Genomic DNA, 18,913 nt, shown 5'->3' with positions numbered 1-18,913 from the left:
TCTACTAAAAATACAAAAATTAGCTGGGTGTGGTGGCACATGCCTATAGTCCCAGCTACAAGGGAGGCTGAGGCAAGAGAATCACTTGAACCCAGGAGGCGGAGGTTTCAGTGAGCCTAGATCGCGTCACTGCGCTCCAGCCTGGCGACAGAGCGAGATTCCGTCTAAACAAAAATAAAACAAAACCAAACCAAAAAAAACCCAAAAAACCATCAAATGGAAGCACTGTCAACAACCATTCCACCATTTCGCTAGGAATAATCTCCATTGCTCATCTATGGTGAATATTGCAAAAGAGGGCACAATTACCTCTGAGACAAGCAGCCGAATCCATTGTTCTACAAGAAGTCATAAATGTAGTCGTTAGTCATCACAAAAACATTTTAAAATAATACTTAAATGGATAATCCCCAGCTAGTGGAAGACTAATGTGGTTCTCTTTCACAGAGCTTTGTTTCCTGAAATATAAAGCGTGTGTGTGTACAGGAGGTGTGGAGGAAGGTGGCAGTGACTGAGCTAGGTCACTAATGTCCTAAGTGACATTAAAGAAATCAGGAAATGGGGGAAGAAACAAAGAGCGCAGGAGGTTTTGGCTCAGCACATAGCAAAAACAGATGTTCATTTATTGACTAATGATGTCATGTGGCATTAAAAATAACATTTCATATCTAAAGTGTCACTTTAACTCTTTTGAAATGCTATGTTAAAAGATGAGCTCTCTTATTTGTAGGCATGGAACAATAAAAAGTTTAACTTATTCGGAACTACTGAGAAGGATTTACCATTAAGCCAACTAAGAATTATCTGACTTTAGTCCAGTATACATCTGTTAACCAAGACATAATTCATGATTGGCTCAACCAAACTGGGACTGTATTGGCAAGAATTAGAGGCAAATGTTAAGTTTAGAATTACACAGCATATATGTACTAAAAAATAATGCGTACTAAAAGTTTGAAAATATTATCTAAAGACTACAGAATTTATTGTGTGACTTGATAGACACCCTGCATGCATTCTACTTGCTGCTATGAAGAATGAAAAAGATCTAAAAACAGGGGGTGCATATATAGAAAAGTTCCAGCATAGTATCAAGACTGGGAACACACAGTGAATGCTGTGGAGGAACCCACTGCCTGGCAGGGATTTTAAGAAGAGATGAAATGGTCAGACAATAGGCAAGAGGCTATTCTGGACAAACAGGATCACTCTGAAAAACAGACTAAATTACTAGAATAACAAGGAAAGAGAGCTGTCTAAAGCAAAGAATTTAAGATTTGACAGAGATTGAGAATAAGGAGTACATAGTCTTCAAGGAAGTAATATTCAGCAGATGACCAGAGAGCTGCTTATGAAATGTCAACAAGAGAGTGGTTGAGAGTGGACAGTTCAAGGCTAGAGTCCAGTGAATTATCTAAAGGTTAAAAAAAGTTACTTCACAGATGATTTGGGCTTCTTTCTCCTCTGAGATGACAGAAAGTACATTGGAAGATAAAAGACTGTGATTTTCATTCCAGGTTATGCCTTCAATAATTGGGTAACTATAACGATGCATTCAAACCTTAAGATTTACTGAAGCTTTAGATAGGGGTTGGCTGCTATGGTTCTATGTCCTCCATTACACAGCTGACAGTCGAGGCGGGAGTTAGTTCTTACCAGAATAACACTCCAAATCTTTGGAAAACGAAGCACCTGTAGTTGATTCACGCAAGGATCATTATTGGCTGTTGAAACCATCAGGTGAAAACTGTTAGGGAAGAGAATATTTGCATGGATCCAAAGTGTCACCCCGTGGATTTTTTTACAGTTGCACAGGGGAAGGAGAAAGACCACCTTAACTGAGTGATCAAACTGAGTGTTTTGAACGGGAGGGCAACCTTTCATTTTATGCCTCCAAATGTGATGCGATACAAAGGTGACTAAGACAACTTGTTGCCCAAAATCTGAGTCTAATCAAGCTTCTAGATTTTTGGCTTACAGAAAATACAGGTAACAGAAATTGAACACCACCAAATACAGAATATGGGACATTGTACAAGGTAACTGGCTTGCTTTCTTCAAGAAGTCTAGGTCGTGGGGAAAACAAGGTGGGGTGACTATTCCAGGAGAGAATAAAGATATAAAACAATCAAAGGCACTGTGTGAGACTAGACCAGATCCTGGTATTTTTTTTTTTTTTTTTTTTTGTTGGTTGAGTTTTTTTTAAGTTACAAAACATATTTGAGAATAGAAAAATTTGAGAAAAATGTATATAAAATGATATTAAAAAGGTATTTTTAATTGTCTGAGATAATAATGTTTTAGTCAAATTAGAGGGAAGTTCTTTATTTTTAAGGGTGATAGAAAACAAATATTGCAAAAGGTTAACAATTGACTCTAAAAGTGTACAGGTGATAATTATTCTGTTTTCTCAACTTTTCTGTATCTTTGAAAATCTTCATGAAATAAGCTTGAAGAACTTTTCTTTCTTTCAGCAACCAATCTACTTCTGTTGTGTTCACCCAATCATCCTAACTCCACCCCCATCCTTGCTCCCACGACCACCGCCTCTGGTGTCCATTCTCCCCCTCTGGCTGCACCATGACAGGGGCTGTGCCCGCTGCCCTACTGAGCATTCAGAGTTATAGCCTGGAGAGCTCAGCCTCTCAGTCCTCTCTGGGCCTCAACATTTCTCTACCCCCTCACCTTCAGCTGCTATTGAAATACACTGTTGGTGGAAATATACACTAGTACAGTCACTAGGGAGAATAGTACAGTCGCTACGGAGAATAGCGTCCTCAAAACACTAATAAGACTGTGATCTGGCAATCCAGAGCATTTATCCAAAGGAAAGAAATCAGTGCATGGAAGAGACATCTGCACCCCATGTTTACTGCAGCACTGTTCACAATAGCCAAGATACGGAATCAACCTAAGTATCTAAGAACAGATGAATGGATAAAGAAAATGTGGTATAGTACACAATGGAATACTATTCAGACATAAAACATAATGAAATCCTATCATTTGTGGCAACATGGATGGAACTGGAGGACCTTATGTTAAGTGAAATAAGCCAGGAACAGAAAGTTAAATACTGTGTGTTCTCACTCATATATGGAAGCTAAAAAAAAAAAAGTTGCTCTCATAGAAGTAAAAAGTAGAACAGAATACCAGAGGCTAGGCAGGGTAGAGGGAAGGGAGAGATGGGGAGAAATTTGTTAAAGGATACAGAATTACAGCTCGATGGGAGGAGTAAGTTCCAGTATTCTATAACACTGTAGGATGACCCTAGTTAACAATAGATTATATAGTTTTAAATAGCTAGAAGGAGGATAGTGAATGTTCCCAACAAAAAAAATGAAAAATGTGTGAGATGGCTATGCTAATTAGCCTGATCTGATCAGGATACATTATATGTATCAAAACACCACTATATAACTACATATGTACAATTATATTTCAATTTAAAAAATTTTAAAAATACAGACTATAAAAAAGAATTGCTAAAGACTCCCAAAGCTATGTCTTCAGGCCAGACCTCTTATCTGAGGTAATAAGAATGTAAATGTAATGTGAATGTGAATGTACAAAGAAACTTTCCTTACACTTCATGGGAAAAACAAGATCTACAATCACCTACTGTCAGAGCATATTCTTTTCTCCTGTGAAATTCCAACCCTCTCAATTTAAAGTGTTAATATGTTACAAATCTAATAAACTGTTAATTAAAATGCTTGTGACTTTTCAGTTAATTGATGTTTTAATTAAATCGAGGTTTAACCACTTTTAAAAATACATTAGCACAGATCCCTACTTAGTATACACAGTGTTCAGGATGTAATTTAATTTTTGATTCTTTTATTCATAAGCTTAAAGCACTTTCATGTCAGAACCATAAATGTCTGTACACTGAGTATATGCAGATTTGGAGTATACCATAGCATGAAATGATATCAGGAACTGGGTTGAATCTGTATTACCTCCAGGACTCATTTGGAATTTACTCAAATTTCAACATTTATTCACATTTTTTAAATCTCTTTTACACAAAAGTAAATGTGTAAGGAAAGACCCAATACTAAGCCTATAGTTCCTCACAAAGGAGTAAAAATTCATAAAGGGTATTGAAGTAGAGAGAATACTTCAATAAAAGGGCAAAGATGTAGAAAGCACACAAAACTCTAACTTGGAGAGCAAATGGTTAAACTCTTTCGGGGACCATACCAAGACTCTCACAGGTTTTGAGTAAAGCTCTGGAATAATATGTGGTGTTTCTATGGCATTTCCAAGGAATCAAGGCAAGTGGAGGTATTTTTTACCAAGAAGAGTAGGCAAAAAGAGCAAGTCTCAAAAAATGCAGAAACACATAAAATTGTAGTTTGCTTGCATTATACTCTCTCAAATTAACTCATTTGCATCTCATCTGTATCTCATGAACTATAAATATGAGCTGCTCCAGAGCTCATATTCATAATGGCTATATCAGTTTGCCTATCAATACCAGGATTCATTTAGCTTTGGGACTACCTGGTTGACATACTAAGAAATTTCTTCAAGGTGTCTTCGAAGCCTAGTATCTGTTTACAATCTGGCAAATACACATCACTTTCAGGTCTCTTGGCAGATATGCATGAGTTCACTCTGTAAGTTATGACCAATACAGGTAACTGCTTTCTTTAAGCTGATTCTTTGCTCATTTACATAAACATTTCAGAAGTGAATGAAACCATTATTCTTGCCAATTCACTAATTATCATAAGCACAAAACTGCTGCATATTCCCAAATTATTTCTACTTTGCCTAACAATGGTCATAGTAAGATGCCATGTAATTTTTAAAATTTTCCCAGATCATACAAGGTAAGTGATTTCCCAACTAAATTGGATGCTATTTTGTTGAGTAGTTAGGCAAAAACCTGGAAATGAAATCAAACAAACTAAAACCGAAGAATTTATTTATAAAGACGATATTTTTATTTCATCTCCCCTAATTCTTCTCCCCTGCTTTAAAATAAATACATAAATAAAATAAAATAAAATAAAAAACTATGAAGGCCTTTTAGAAGTGTGATGGGTTAGGTCCCCTTTGTTGGAAAGTTCTGAAGTCTTCACGGGCATGATAAAGGCATTAGCTGAACCAACATTTCTCAACTTTCATTTTTGCTGTTATCTAAAGCTAACAGGTGCAAAGTCATAACTGAATTTTAACCATAAGTCAGAGAAATCAAACTTCTAAATTAGGAAATAATAACAATTTAATAGACAAAACAGAATCACAGTGAATAAAATATTAAAGCATTATCTTTTTTTCATTCAATAGCATGAAGAGTTTTCTGGCGTCATACAAAGATTGCTCTTTAAAGCCAAATTAACTAGAAAAAAGACTGCCACAATACACGGAGACACAAGTTTATCACTGTAGACATTATACAGATAAGCAAAACACATCGTACCCATGTCCAGAGCTTTCTAGAAATCTCATTATATTAAACTCACCAATTTATTCAATGTTACATTTCAAACAAAACGAACATTTTTTAAAAAAAACCTTATAAATATATAAATCCAAACCACAAAACATCTTCTAAACATGGTATTTACTCTAAACACAAATGGATTTCTGGAAATTGCATCACAATGCTATCTAATCTAGATTTTATGAAATCATAAATGTATTTAGCTGTATCTTGGGGCTTAAATTCACTGGACCATATCCCATGTATACTATTCTCATCCTACTTACTTTGGGCATACATATTCCCAAAATTTAGTTTTACAATTAAAATCAAACTGCTAGTCCAGTTGGAATGGGTGCACTGTACCTGCATCACACAACAAAGATTTCATAACAAGTTAAAGTCGTCTTAGTAATGCCCCCTTTCTAAGAGTTACAAATATTTTAATGTTAATCATTAGTAATGGGTTTTAGAGACTAGAATGCTTTTTTAAATTTTTGCCTAGTTTCTGTGAACATTCTATTCTGCCAACTTGTAATCTGCTAAACAAATTCTCCTCAGAAATATATACATTCAACTTTCCCTACATCATGAAAAGAAGTTCATTAACTCAAATCACCTAGGTTATGCTTGTATTCAAAATAAACTGTGTAAGAACTTGAATCCATTCCAAAACCAACTCAAAAACAACAGGGATAGCAACATGTTAAGCTGCACTCTGCCCCTGCCATTTTACTTCCTTGAAGGGTCTTTTGAAGCAGGGCATCAGCTTTGCATGTCTCTTGCCCACCTGTTTGTCTAGACTACAACACAAAGTCTTGCACATAAACCTAAACCATCATATTTTGGTACAGCTCAGTACTGTACAGCAAAATACTTAGGTTCTCAGCACTTCAAACTGTGAGCTGAAGCATCTCATTAACTGTTTCTGGTTTTCATTGCCACAGTTCACCTCGAATTGTTCTAAGATTCAGTTAAGTAAATCCTAATAGAACCAAAAATATAATGGGGAAAAAAGTCTTTATGAATTTATAGCAACTAATTTAAATGGAACCTTTTCGGACAAGGCGTGAGGCTGATTGGGCAATGTGCTTTAAAAAAACCAAAACTAAGATGTTATAAGGAAAGACTCAAATGAAGGTTTTCATGAATAATAACCGCTGTATGAGACGTTCATTCTCCTCCATTCTTCTCAGATAAGACTGAGGAGACAGGAAAATAGACATGGAGGAAAGAGTGTATCTCAAGGACAAATGGCCACATTCTGCCATGAAGTTGACTGTGACGCAAATTCCTCAGTGCTTTTCATTGTCTTTAGTAATGTGGCAAAACAGGTATTCAGTTGAAACTACCCAAGGGAATGGAACCGAGTTTCCTCTTGGCAAGTGAGAATGCGCAGAGGAAACAAGTATCTCAACGGGATCGCTGACCACAGAGAGTGACTTAAGAGAGAAAACACCTGAAGACAATTCCAGGGTGTTCCAATACCAGGGGTATGGGGAGGGAAAGGAGTACACATCTTGTGTCTCAGAGCAACTTTCCTCTTGTGTCCAACTGCCATCATAGAACATCCATGAATACGAAAGGAGGGATCCCTGCTCTCCCTACAGCATAACATGCCGCACCCCTGCCGTCTGTCTGGCAGTGCTGAGAGAAACCCTGCCCTTTCTCTGGGAAGACTCACTGCTGTCAGTGCTCTGTGAAGGGTGAGCTTATACAATTTTGCTAACCCCTAAGTAGAAATGAACATTTTTACTTCCAGCCTACAGGAAAACCAATCAAGTCAACATATGGCCAAGGGCTTTGTTAATGTCATGGACACTAATCATAAAGAACATAAAGGAAAATAAATTATAAATTATCTAACTTCACACTCAAACAGGGCAATGTGTGTCCAATTTCTTATTTTGGATATCAGTTAAGAAGGAGGTGCCATACAGTCTAGAAATTCATGACAAACACACTGGCAAAAACCATACACCATAAGAATAACAAGGCTCGAAGGGACCAGGCTGACAAAGACGACCCCAAGGGTGACTTTCTTAGACACCAGTAAGTAGATTCCTAAGGGCAAGGAGCTGAAGTAGAGCAAACCTAGCAACCACACTAACACCCGGATGGATGTCTGAAACAGCAGGGACGTGCAGTTCCACACAGTCCAGTTGTGTGACACAGTGGTGACAGAGTCGAAACTCGCAGGCCTATAAAATTCTACCACAGGAGTGGAGCTCAGGGATGGGGAGCTCTCTCTTTGCACCTCCATGATGGTTATGACCAGGCAGTTGGAGGACGTGTGAGAAGGACTGACCAGAGAGGCCAGCCTCTTGGGGGTGAGCAGCAGCTCAGTGGGGTTCTCTGGCAGGCACTTCTTCCCTTTGCCTCCACAAGTCAAGTTTACAAGGATGTTGTTGTCATCGGGCAGGCTACTAACTTCATCATCTGGCAGGCACGTCTCAAACCTGCAGAAAGGACAGACAATGACACCTTGTGGGGAGTCCCCAAAGTCTATGATCTTGTAAAGGCATTTGGCACAAACCCTATGACAACACTCCAGCACTTTGGGTTTCCTCTGTTTCAGATTGTATCGATTGTAACAGATTTTGCACTCCAGCTCATCAGAGGCCTGAGACTCCGCAGTGTCTTCGAGAGGTTGACTGGCCATCTTGAATTATGTGTGCAATCTTATGCCAGGTGGGTCTTGTTGAAGAATGGCTTTGATTAAGGTGCCCCTCTGAATATCATATCACCCAAATCTGGCAGCGACGCAAAAAAGCAGGACAAGTAGTGAAAGAAACCAGAAATCTTCCAGGCATTTTCAACTTCTGCATATAACTCTGTCTCAAACGCATATTTATAAAGGCCACATGAAGGGTCTGTAAAGAAGAAAAGAGATTCTAATATAATGAACAGTTCACTGAAACGGTGTTTCTGAAAAGTGCTTTATGGAATTTTCTGAGCTTCAAGGATTAGAAGCAATAAACTTAAAAGGTTAAATCCCCTTCATCTTTTCACACGCTTCTGTCCCTAGAACAGAAAAGTGTTATCTCCATGCTTAGCTGTTTCAGTCAACAAGCATGATAGTGAAGAAAGAGTTAAGGATCCTAATGGGTGTAAAGGACGGTGTAGAGCTAGCTATGTGCTCTAGAACATACTTTAGTCTAGATACAAGAGATTTTCACCCTGAAACTTGTAACAAATTCTGGCCTCTGAAAACAGAATGTGACATGCATCAGAAACACAAAACTAATTCAGAGTATTGTTGGTGTAAATACGAGATGTCAATAGTGCTTAGGAGTACACCAAAGGGAATATTAAGGACAAATGTTAAAAATGTGTTTTCAGAGGCTGCTTTGATAGAGATAAGAGCATATTTAAGTACAGCAGACTGTTCTTACCTTCTCAGTGTAAAGAAATCTGTTATATAAACGCCTTTATTGTTTGACTACTCCATTTCAATTTTTTTGTTTCAATACCAGTCTTGAAAACCACAGCTGTGCATATACATTCACTAAAGGAAGAATGAGACATGTAACACCCGATATAAGCATTATGAACAAGTCAAGTCTAAGTCCCAAGAAAGAGAAGTAAACACAGATAAAACATGCATAGCTATGTCTCTAGACATGAAGAAATCACTTGTGCATGGCTATGAAGAAATACTCAACATTCACTTACTCATCTACTTTATTTCATGCAAACTCTTTCTTTAGTAAAAGGAAAGTGTAATACAATCTACAGTCCTTACTATTACTATTACTATTACTGGTTATTACCAGCTTTGGACAAATGGCTGAAGGTTAATTTCATATGCACAGTCAGTTCTCAATTTTCAGTAGTAATGGAAGGGAGCAGTAATATAGAAAATCTCCAAATTATTTTTAATTAGCTTTAATATATGTAGTATTTTTGGTAGTTGATTCACCTTAAATTATGTTTGGCTTAGAAAAATATCAAAATGTATTTGATTTTCTGAGTACATCTCCAAGCAATAATAACAGAAAGCTGTCATAACAGTTCTGAGGGCAGAGAGTAACTGTGATAGACATTTAAATTTGCTATGGATCATACTGCACTAACAGAGAAAGGCAGTGGGTAGCTGAATCTGGATAACTTTAAAAATCATGAATAGTTGACTTATTAATACATATTATCTTCATTTTAAGACTTTAATTTTTAATTGACTTCCTATTCTACAAGAATGTGTAATGGATAGCAGTGGCAAGAGGTATACTTGGTGGCAAAAAGAAGTCAATCTATAGAATCTCTGGTAGCCAAAAATGTAGGCAGGATTTTTTCAAATACAGTATATTTATGCCTGTATTTCAAAACTGCTACCACGAACCAAGCTCTATGTATCTAGCCTAACACAAAAAAAAGATATACAGACACAAACATCAACTCTTCTCTCTCCTTTCCTTCCTTGTGCCCTAATTTTCCTCATTCCTGATCCCGATCCCATTCAGGATACATATGCCCATGTCACTGCAAAACACGACTATGTCCTGCTCACAGTTCCACAAGGCTGGCGTTTTTTTTTCTTCCTGTGGGATGAACATCTTCAGGATGATGGCCAAAGAACAAGAAGGAGTTCTATCCTGGTCACCACACACAGTCCCAGCTCACTTCATGGGACAGTCCCCAGCCCTGGGCAGTTCACTGGTGATCCGCCACCTGGAAAGCTCCCATTCATTCCCTGCTGAGAACAAGGCTCTTACAACAGTACCCCCGGTAGCCACACACAGACTTCAGCCCACCCAAATGGAACATGTCATTTGTTCTTTGCAGCTACATGCCCACCCAGACGTAATGTTCTCCTGAATCCAGAGGTTAGGAAGCTGATGGTCCTAGTAGGGTTAGCAGCAGTGTCTGTCCCCATTGCCACAGAAAGGACTGAAGTATGTGAAGTCATGTGGAAAAAGGAAAAGAAAGTATGTAAACACATGCATAAAGACATCAGAAAAAAAAGAGTAAAACAGCCAGTGAAGATAACTAGGCAAAATTACATCTAGAAATTTTGCACAGAAAGCTAGAGTAGACACGTAAGTGTTTATGAATACGTGAGAACACATTAGAGCATCAGCATTTGACAGTCAGCAGGTCACATTCCTACTTTCTGCACCAAGCTTCCAACCATTAGAAGAGTAGCAGTAACACTTTATGTTGGGCCAGCCACAATTTCTAGCTGATAATTATGTGAACCTAAATTATTTCCTTGAAAATATTGAGCTATTATTTGAAACAAAGCTTTGTTTTGTCACAGAAATACTCTATCAGATTACTGAGTATGTTAAGATAGTGTTACGTGATTACAATGTTCATATTTATACAAATTTATATAAGGGACTTCTTGGTAACATGCAAAGAAAATACTCAATATTCAAATATCCAATAAAAAATATACCTACTCTAATTCCAAGGCCAGCTCTAGCAAACCTATTCCATCAGCAGGAAAGCCTTCATCAAGTCCTGCCTCTAAGAATGGCTCTTCTGGGCAAGACCAGGTGACAGCCTTGAGCTCTGGTAGCATCCCTGGAAATGCAGCCAACACAAGTATTTCTTCCTGGAATGGCAGAAAACAGCATGGTGATTGTTCCTCTTGAAAAGCCAGGCTACCAACTGCTAGAGTTAAAAAAAAAAAAAAAGTTTCATCTATCTTATTATGATTTTAAGATCCCTCAAAGAACTTGAATAATAACCAAAATTCTAAACCTTTCTAGGGTTATAATTAGTCAGAGTTGTTCTCTGCATCTCTAAAAGATACTCATTCCAGCCCATCTCCAATCTGCCTTCACTTCTGTCAAAAGCTGTGGACAACAACCATGATGCTCAGTGGAAGCCAGATCCAAAAGAGTAATACTGTATGAGTCCATTAATATAAAGTTCACAAACCAGGCAGAACCAAGCTGTAGCATTTAGGGGTGCAAGCTTAGGTGGTAAAGCTATGATGAAAAGTCTGGAGGTGATTAGACTACATGTCAGGTTTATTAGTCCATTCTCATGCTGCTAATAAAGACATACCCAAGACTGAGTAATTTATATAGAAAAAGAGGTTTCACGGACTTATAGTTCCACATGGCTGGGGAGGCCTCACAATCATGGCAGAAGGTGAAGGAGGAGCAAAGGCATGTCTTACATGGCAGCAGGCAAGAGAGAATGAATGCCAAGCAAAATGGGAAACCCCTTATAAAACCATCAGATCTTGTGAGAACTCACTATCATGAGAACAGTATAGGGGAAACTGCCTCCATGATTCAATTATCTCCACCTGGCCCTGCCCTTGACATGTGGGGATTATTACAATTTAAGGTCAAATTTGGGTGGAGATACACAGCCAAACCATATTATTCCACCTCTGGCCCCTCCCAAATCTCATGTCCTCACATTTCAAAACCAATCATGGCTTCCCAACAGTACCCCAATGTCTTAACTCATTTCAGCATTAACTCAAAAGTCCACAGTCCAAAGTCTCATCTGAGACAAGGCAAGTCCCGTCTGCCTGTGAGCCTGTAAAATCAAAAGCAAGTTAGTTACTTCCCAGATATAATGGGGGTACAGGCAATGGATAAATATACCCATTCCAAATGGGAGAAACTGGCCAAAACAAAGGGGCTACAGGCCCCATGCAGTCCAAAATCCAGCAGGGCAGCCAAATCTTTGACTCCATGTCTCACATCCAGGTCATGCTGATGCAACAGGTGGGTTCCCATGGTCTTCGACAGCTCTGCCCCTGTGGCTCTGTAGGGTACAGCCTCCCTCCTGGCTGCTTTCACAGGCTGGCATTGAATGTCTGCAGCTTTTCCAAATGCATGGTGCAAGCTGTCTGTGGATCTATCACTCTGGAGTCTGGAGGATGGTGGCCCTCTTCTCACAGCTCCACTAGGCAGTGCCCCAGTGGGGACTCGGTGTGGGGGCTCCAAGCCCACATTTCCCTTCCACACTGCCCTAGCAGAAGTTCTCCATGAGGGCCCCAACCCTGCAGCAAACCTCTGCCTGGATGTCCAGGCATTTCCATACATCCTCTGAAATCTAGGTGGAGATTCCCAAACCTCAATTCTTGACTTCTGTGTACCCACAGGCTCAACGCCACATGGAAGCTGCCAAGGTTTGGGGCTTGCACCCTCTGAAGTCATGGGCTGAGTTGTACACTGACCCCTTTCAGCCATGGCTAGGATGTAGGGCACCAAGTCCTGAGACTGCACAAAGCAGCAAGGCCCTAGGTCCGGCCCACAAAACCATTTTTTCTCTTAGCCCTCTGGGTCTGTGAATGGGAGGTGCTGCCATGAAGACTTCTGACATACAGAGACATTTTCCCCATTGTCTTGGCAATTAACATTTGGCTCCTCATTACTTATGCAAATTTCTGCAGCCAGCTTAAATTTCTCCTCAGGAAACAGGTTTTTCTTTTCTATTGCATCGTCAGGCTGCAAATTTTCTCAACTTTTATGCTCTGCTTTTTTTTCTTTTTTTCTTTTTTTTTTTTTGAGACGGAGTCTTGCTCTGTCGCCCAGGCTGGAGTGCAGTGGCACAATCTCGGCTCACTGCAAACTCCACCTCCTGGGTTCACACCATTCTCCTGCCTCAGCCTCCTGAGTAGCTGAGACTACAGGTGCATTCCACCATGCCCCGCTAATTTTTTTGTGTGTTTTTAGTAGAGATGGGGTTTCACCATGTTAGCCAGGATGGTCTCAATCTCCTGATCTTGTAATCCGCCCGCCTTGGCCTCCCAAAGTGCTGGGATTACAGGCATGAGCCACTGCGCCCGGCCGCTCTGCTTCCCTTTTAAACACAAATTCCAATTCCAAACCATATCTTTGTGAATACATAAAACTGAATGCTTTTAACAGCACCCAAATCACCTCTTGAATGCTTTGCTGCTTAGAAATTTCTTCCACCAGATACCCTAAATCATCTCTCTCAAGTTCAAAGTTCCACAGATCTCTAGGGCAGGGGCAAAATGCCGTCAGTCTCTTTGCTAAAACATAGCAAGAGCTACCTTTATTCCAGTTCTCAACAAGTTCCTCATCTCCATCTGAGACAACCTCAGCCTGGACCTTATTGTCCATATCATTTTGGTCAAAGGCATTCAAAGTCTCTAGGAAGTTCCATACTTCCCCACATCTTCCTGTCTTCTGAGCCCTCCAAGACTCTAGGAAGTTCCAAACTTGCCCACATTTTCCTGTCTTCTTCTGAGCCTTCCAAACTGTTCCAACCTCTGTCTGTTACCCAGTTCCAAAGTCACTTTCACGTTTTCAGGTATCCTTATAGCAGTACCCCACTCCCGGTATTAATTTACTGTGTTAGTTCATTCTTATGCTAATAAAGATATACCCAAGACTGAGTCATTTATAAAGAAAAAGAGGGTTAATGGACTCACAGTTTCACATGGCTGGGGAGGCCTCACAATCATGACAAAAGGCAAAAAAGGAGCAAAGGCACATCTTACATGGTGACAGGCAAGAGAGAATGAACGCCAAGTAAAATGGGAAACCCTTTATAAAACCATCAGATCTCATGAGAACTTACTATCATGAGAACAGTATGGGGGAAACTGCCCCCCATAATTCAATTATCTCCACCTGGCTCCACCCTTGATGTGGGAATTATTACAGTTCAAGGTGAGATTTGGGTGGGGACACAGAGCCAAATCATATTATCAGGACAGCTGATGCCTTGAAGGGAAGAAAGCACAGTGTCCAAGCAGATTTAGTGCAGGCTACAGAGTGGCTGACAATGCTCTCTTCTTGACCGGGGTGGTACTTACAAGTGTTCATTTTGTGCTACTCCATCACACAGTACCATTTTCTGTACTAGTGTTATCTTTCACAGTAAAAAAAGAAAGGAAAGGAAATAGAAAAGGAAAAAGGAAAGAAAGGGAATCTATGACTGTTTTGGCTATTTTTATAGATACAGATTTTTCTACATTCAAAATGTATATTTTTCTGCCAATGCATATTTTGGATCAACTTACTTTTTTCATATGATCTGTACGTAAGTCCATTAATTTTTTTCACAAAATTGAAATGTCACGTATCTATCACCTTAATATTCACGCATTACTATAAATCAATACTGCTGGTAAGAATATAAATTAGTACAACCACTATGGAAAACAGTATGAACATTTCTCAAAAAACTAAAAATAGAAATACCTTACAACCCAGCAATTCCTCTACTGGGTATCTATCCAAAGGAAAAGAAATCAATATATCAAAGGGATACATGCACCCCCATTTTTATTGCAGACTATCCACAATAGCAAAGATATGGAATCAAGCTATGTGCCCATCAACAGAGGAATGGATAAAAAAAAGTAAACTACTATTTGGCAATAAAAAAGAATGAAATCCTGTCATTTGTAGCAACATGAATGGAACCAGAAGTGATTATGTTAAGTGCAATAAGCCAGGCACAGAAAGACAAATACCTCATGTTCTCACTCATATGTGAGCTAAAAAACTTTATCTCAGGATGAGGTGGGAGAGGGAGAAAGAAGAGAGGTTGGTTAATGGGTACAAACATACAATTAGATAGAAGAAATAAGTTCTAATATTTGATAGCATACTAGGGTGACTATACTTAGCAACAATAATGTGTATATTTCAAAGTAACCAGAAGGCTTGAAATACCAACATATAAAAATAATAAACAGTTAAGGTGATGAATACCCCAATTACCCTGACTTGACCATTATACATTCTTTGTATGTTACACTCACATGTACCCCATAAATTATTATATATTAACAGAAGAGGGAAAATGGACGAATCTCAAGGATGGACATATCTGTAGCATGCCTTGATGAGAACAAGGGCTAAAGTATGTCTCACCAGACACTGAGGAAAGAATCTGGTATGCTAAAATTGCCTTAAAAATAAATACAAAGTTTTCTTTTCCTAGAAAAATACATACATTTTCAAATATATGAACCTGGTATTCCTAACTAACCAATTAACTGTCTTTCATCCTTTTATAAGTCATCTGGGGATAAGACTATACAAATAAATAATTACCTACTATTATTCTCATAAATTAGCTTGAGCTCCTGGACTATTGGGCAAATGATTGTTTTCACAGCCCTAAATAATAAACCACTTATTATTAGACTCAAATCCATCTTACTCTGCTACTTAATTCCCTTGATGGTGAAGATGCAAACTTGGCTTATATTTTAAAGCAAAGTCCCTCCAGTGGACACCTGTTGTTTTTGTCTACCTAGGATCTTTTTTTCTCCTTTAGATCACATTGCTCCCTTCCCAACTGCCCCCACTTCTTTGGGGTAGTGTTTCCTACTCACTAAAATTACAAAATGGTGGGTGGGCTGTGCTAATCACAGTACCTCCCTTCTCTCCAAAGGTGTGGACTTGGGACCAGGCCTGGCTGATCACATACTCCACTACTCCCCTACTCACAAGGATTAGTGTAATGGGCATGTGACCCAAACTGGACTTCTCAAAGCTCCTGACTGCAACTCTTTTTATTTGAAGCTAGGGACAAGACAGGACAGGACAGGGACCAAGGGAAGGGACACAGAACCAGAAAAAGATGTATCAAAGAACTGCCATGGCAGCAAGAGGGAGAATAAGAAGAATAAAGCCAAAAATATTAAGACAGTAAAGGAAAACAAGAGGCAGAGGTGAAAAAAAAAAAAAACAGAGACAAGCCTGATGAGACCTGAACTGAGTTTCTGAAGTCAATAATGTATGAAGGTTTCTGTGAGCCAATAAATTCCTTTTTTTGCTTATGCTAGTTTTCTGAATGGATTTATGTTACTTACAACCCAAAGTGCCCTAATACAGTTACCATGCTGTACTTGACGTTGAGAATTTATTGTGTTTTTAGATCTAGGTTCCTACTTAGTATTACAGAAATTTATATAAATAAATAATTCAACAAAACTCAGAGGCAATAGGCATTCTCTAAGATTTCATTTGCACACGTGTGCACACATGCATGCACATGTACACATAAACACACATTTACATATATAAATACACAAAGGTCATCAGACATATTGTTGCTTATTTATTAGTGGCCTTTGTGTGTCTGCATTCTTTTTTATTTGGTTCTTTTCTCCCCCACCAGTATCAGCCTGAATACCACCCCAAATAAAATCTTAGAGAAACTTTGCATCTGTACTTAAAATTAAATTGGTCTCTAGACTTTTTTGTGCTGTTAGGTTTTGGTATTAAAGGTATGCTTATTTTATAAGTGAAACAGGAGCTATTCATCTTCTGGAACAGTTTAAATACTGATAAAATTATGTGTTCTTTAAAAGTTACATAAAACTCAGCTGTAATTTCATATGATTCCATTGTCATTTGCAATAGTAGATCTTTAATCATTTTTCCATCTCTTTTAGGGTTACTGTCCTATTCAAATGTTCCATTTCTTCCTAAGTTAAATTTAGACATTTATATTTGACAAATAAAAAAATCCATTTCTTCTGGTTTTTCAAATTAATTGCCGTAGAGTTCTGCAAATTCTGTTATCGTCTTCGCATCACCTCTGCCCGATTGTTTCTTTTCTCACTTACAGTCTTCTAAATTGTTTTACTCCTTATTAATTACCTAATCAAACTATTTTACTGTGCTTTTCAAAGACCAGCTAATATATGTATTTATCCTTTCTGTTACTTTTAATTTCATTAATTTCAGCTTTTATCTTTATTATTCCCTCTTTCTAATTTATTTTTGTTATGATTTGTTTTTTCCCAATTCATACTAAGAGTACACTTTGTCTTTATGCTTAAATACTGAAAATAGCTAAAGACTATAGTATTTCCACTGGCTACAGCTTTCACTCTATCCCACAGCTTGTGGAATAGATTGTGTACCTTTTATTGATTTCTAGATGGCTTGTGATTTGACCTTTGATTTCTCCTTTGATATAAAGGTAATATAGGGCCAGGCACGGTGGCTCACACCTGTAATTCCAACACTTCAGGAGGCTGAGGGTAGAGAATCACTTGAGCCTTAGGAGTTTGAGACTAGCTAGGGCAATATTAGACTCCATCTCTATTTAAAAAAAAAATTAATAAATTTTAAAAAGGTTATATGGAGTTTTCTTATAGATGGGAATTGAACAATGAGAACACATGGACACAGGAAGGGGAACATCACACTCTGGGGACTGTTGTGGGGTGGGGGAAGAGGTGAGGGATAGCATTAGGAGATATACCTAATGCTAAACGACGAGTTAATGGGTGCAGCACACCAGCATGGCGCATGTATACATATGTAACTAACCTGCACACTGTGCACATGTACCCTAAAACTTAGAGTATAATAATAATAAAAAAAAATTTCTAAATAAAATTTATTTTTTATTGCCTTATGTGATTTCTAATAGTAAGGGATTATGATCAGAGAACAAAATCTATAAAAAAATCTTTTCCTTTTAATTTATTATGGTGCTCTTTGTGGTCAAGTATATTTTTCTAAGTAGTCTAGAAAGAAATATTCTGTATGATTCTAGAATATCTATTAAACCTAACTTTTTAATGTATTCAATTTCTGAATCATCAAGGTATGTGCAAGGTTATCACAGGTCAAAACAAGTGAGAGAGGTTTATTTAAGTGTCTCACTACAACTATATTTGCATTTCTAACGGTTATGTTTTACAGAGTTAGTGGCTATGTTAGCTTACATATACAGCTTTATTTTCTTCATAAACTCTGCCCCTTTTTGTCATTATATAATGTCTTTCCTTATCCTATTTATGCCTTTAACTTAAATATCAACCTTTATACCTTATCTAAAGCTTATATTGCTTGTTCTATTGACTCTGCATTTGCCTGGGATGTATGTGCATCCTTTCAATTCCATCTTCAATTACTTTATCTCGAATGTTTCTTATAAGTAGCTGCCAGAGACATGGTACACAGCCTGTAATCCCAGCACCGTGGGAGGTGAAGATAGGTGGATCACTTGAGCCCAAGAGTTGGAGACCAGCATAGGAAACAAAGCAAAGCTCTGTCTCTACAAAAACATACAAAAATTAGCCAGGCGTGGTGGTGCACGCCTGTGGTCCCAGCTACTCAGAAGGCTGAGATGGGAGGCTCACTTGAGCCCAGGAGGTCGAGGCTGCAGTAAGCTATGATTGCACCACTGCACTCCAGCCTGGGCGAGAGAGACCATGTTTGAAAACACACACACACACACACAAAACAGCATACTACTGGGTTTTACTTTTTTTTGGTGGGGGGGTGGGTGAGTGGGGACAGGTTCCTGATCTGTCACCCAGGCTGGAGTGCAGTGGCACGATCTCAGCTCACTGCAACCTCCACCCGCCAGGGTCAAGCAATCTTCCCGCCTCAGCCTCCCAAGTAGCTGAGTTTACAGGTGTGCACCAGTACATTTAGCTAATTTTTGTATTTTTAGTAAACATGGCGTTTTGCCATGTTGCCTAGGCTGGTCTCAAACTCCTGTACTCAAGTGATCCACCTACCTTGGCCTCCCAAAGTGCTGGGATTACAG

The 18,913-nt window shown here is 38.6% G+C and overlaps 1 protein-coding gene across 9 annotated transcripts in view; it reads right to left on the bottom strand.

Annotated features, from left to right (window-relative positions):
* Positions 1-4,932: 4,932 nt before the first annotated feature.
* Positions 4,933-18,913, bottom strand: part of RNF182 (ring finger protein 182) — a 56,537-nt gene continuing 42,556 nt past the window's right edge. For 5 of the 9 annotated variants that reach the window (XM_063665828.1, XM_063665830.1, XM_063665829.1 and 2 more), the window contains 3 exons: positions 10,843-10,997; positions 8,833-8,945; positions 4,933-8,310 (listed from right to left, as the gene is read on the bottom strand). In XM_063665828.1, coding sequence (XP_063521898.1) covers positions 7,356-8,099 — 744 coding nt within the window. In that variant the 5' untranslated portion in view covers positions 8,100-8,310; positions 8,833-8,945; positions 10,843-10,997 and the 3' untranslated portion in view covers positions 4,933-7,355. The remainder of the gene's footprint in view (positions 8,311-8,832; positions 8,946-10,842; positions 10,998-18,913) is intronic. The other 4 variants (XM_063665831.1, XM_063665832.1, XM_063665833.1 and 1 more) reach the window with 2 other exon arrangements.

This window comes from Pongo pygmaeus, chromosome 5, assembly GCF_028885625.2.
Source record: "Pongo pygmaeus isolate AG05252 chromosome 5, NHGRI_mPonPyg2-v2.0_pri, whole genome shotgun sequence".
Lineage (NCBI taxonomy): Eukaryota > Metazoa > Chordata > Mammalia > Primates > Hominidae > Pongo > Pongo pygmaeus.
Note: the sequence above shows the minus strand (reverse complement) of the source record. Positions and strands in the feature narration are given on the sequence as shown.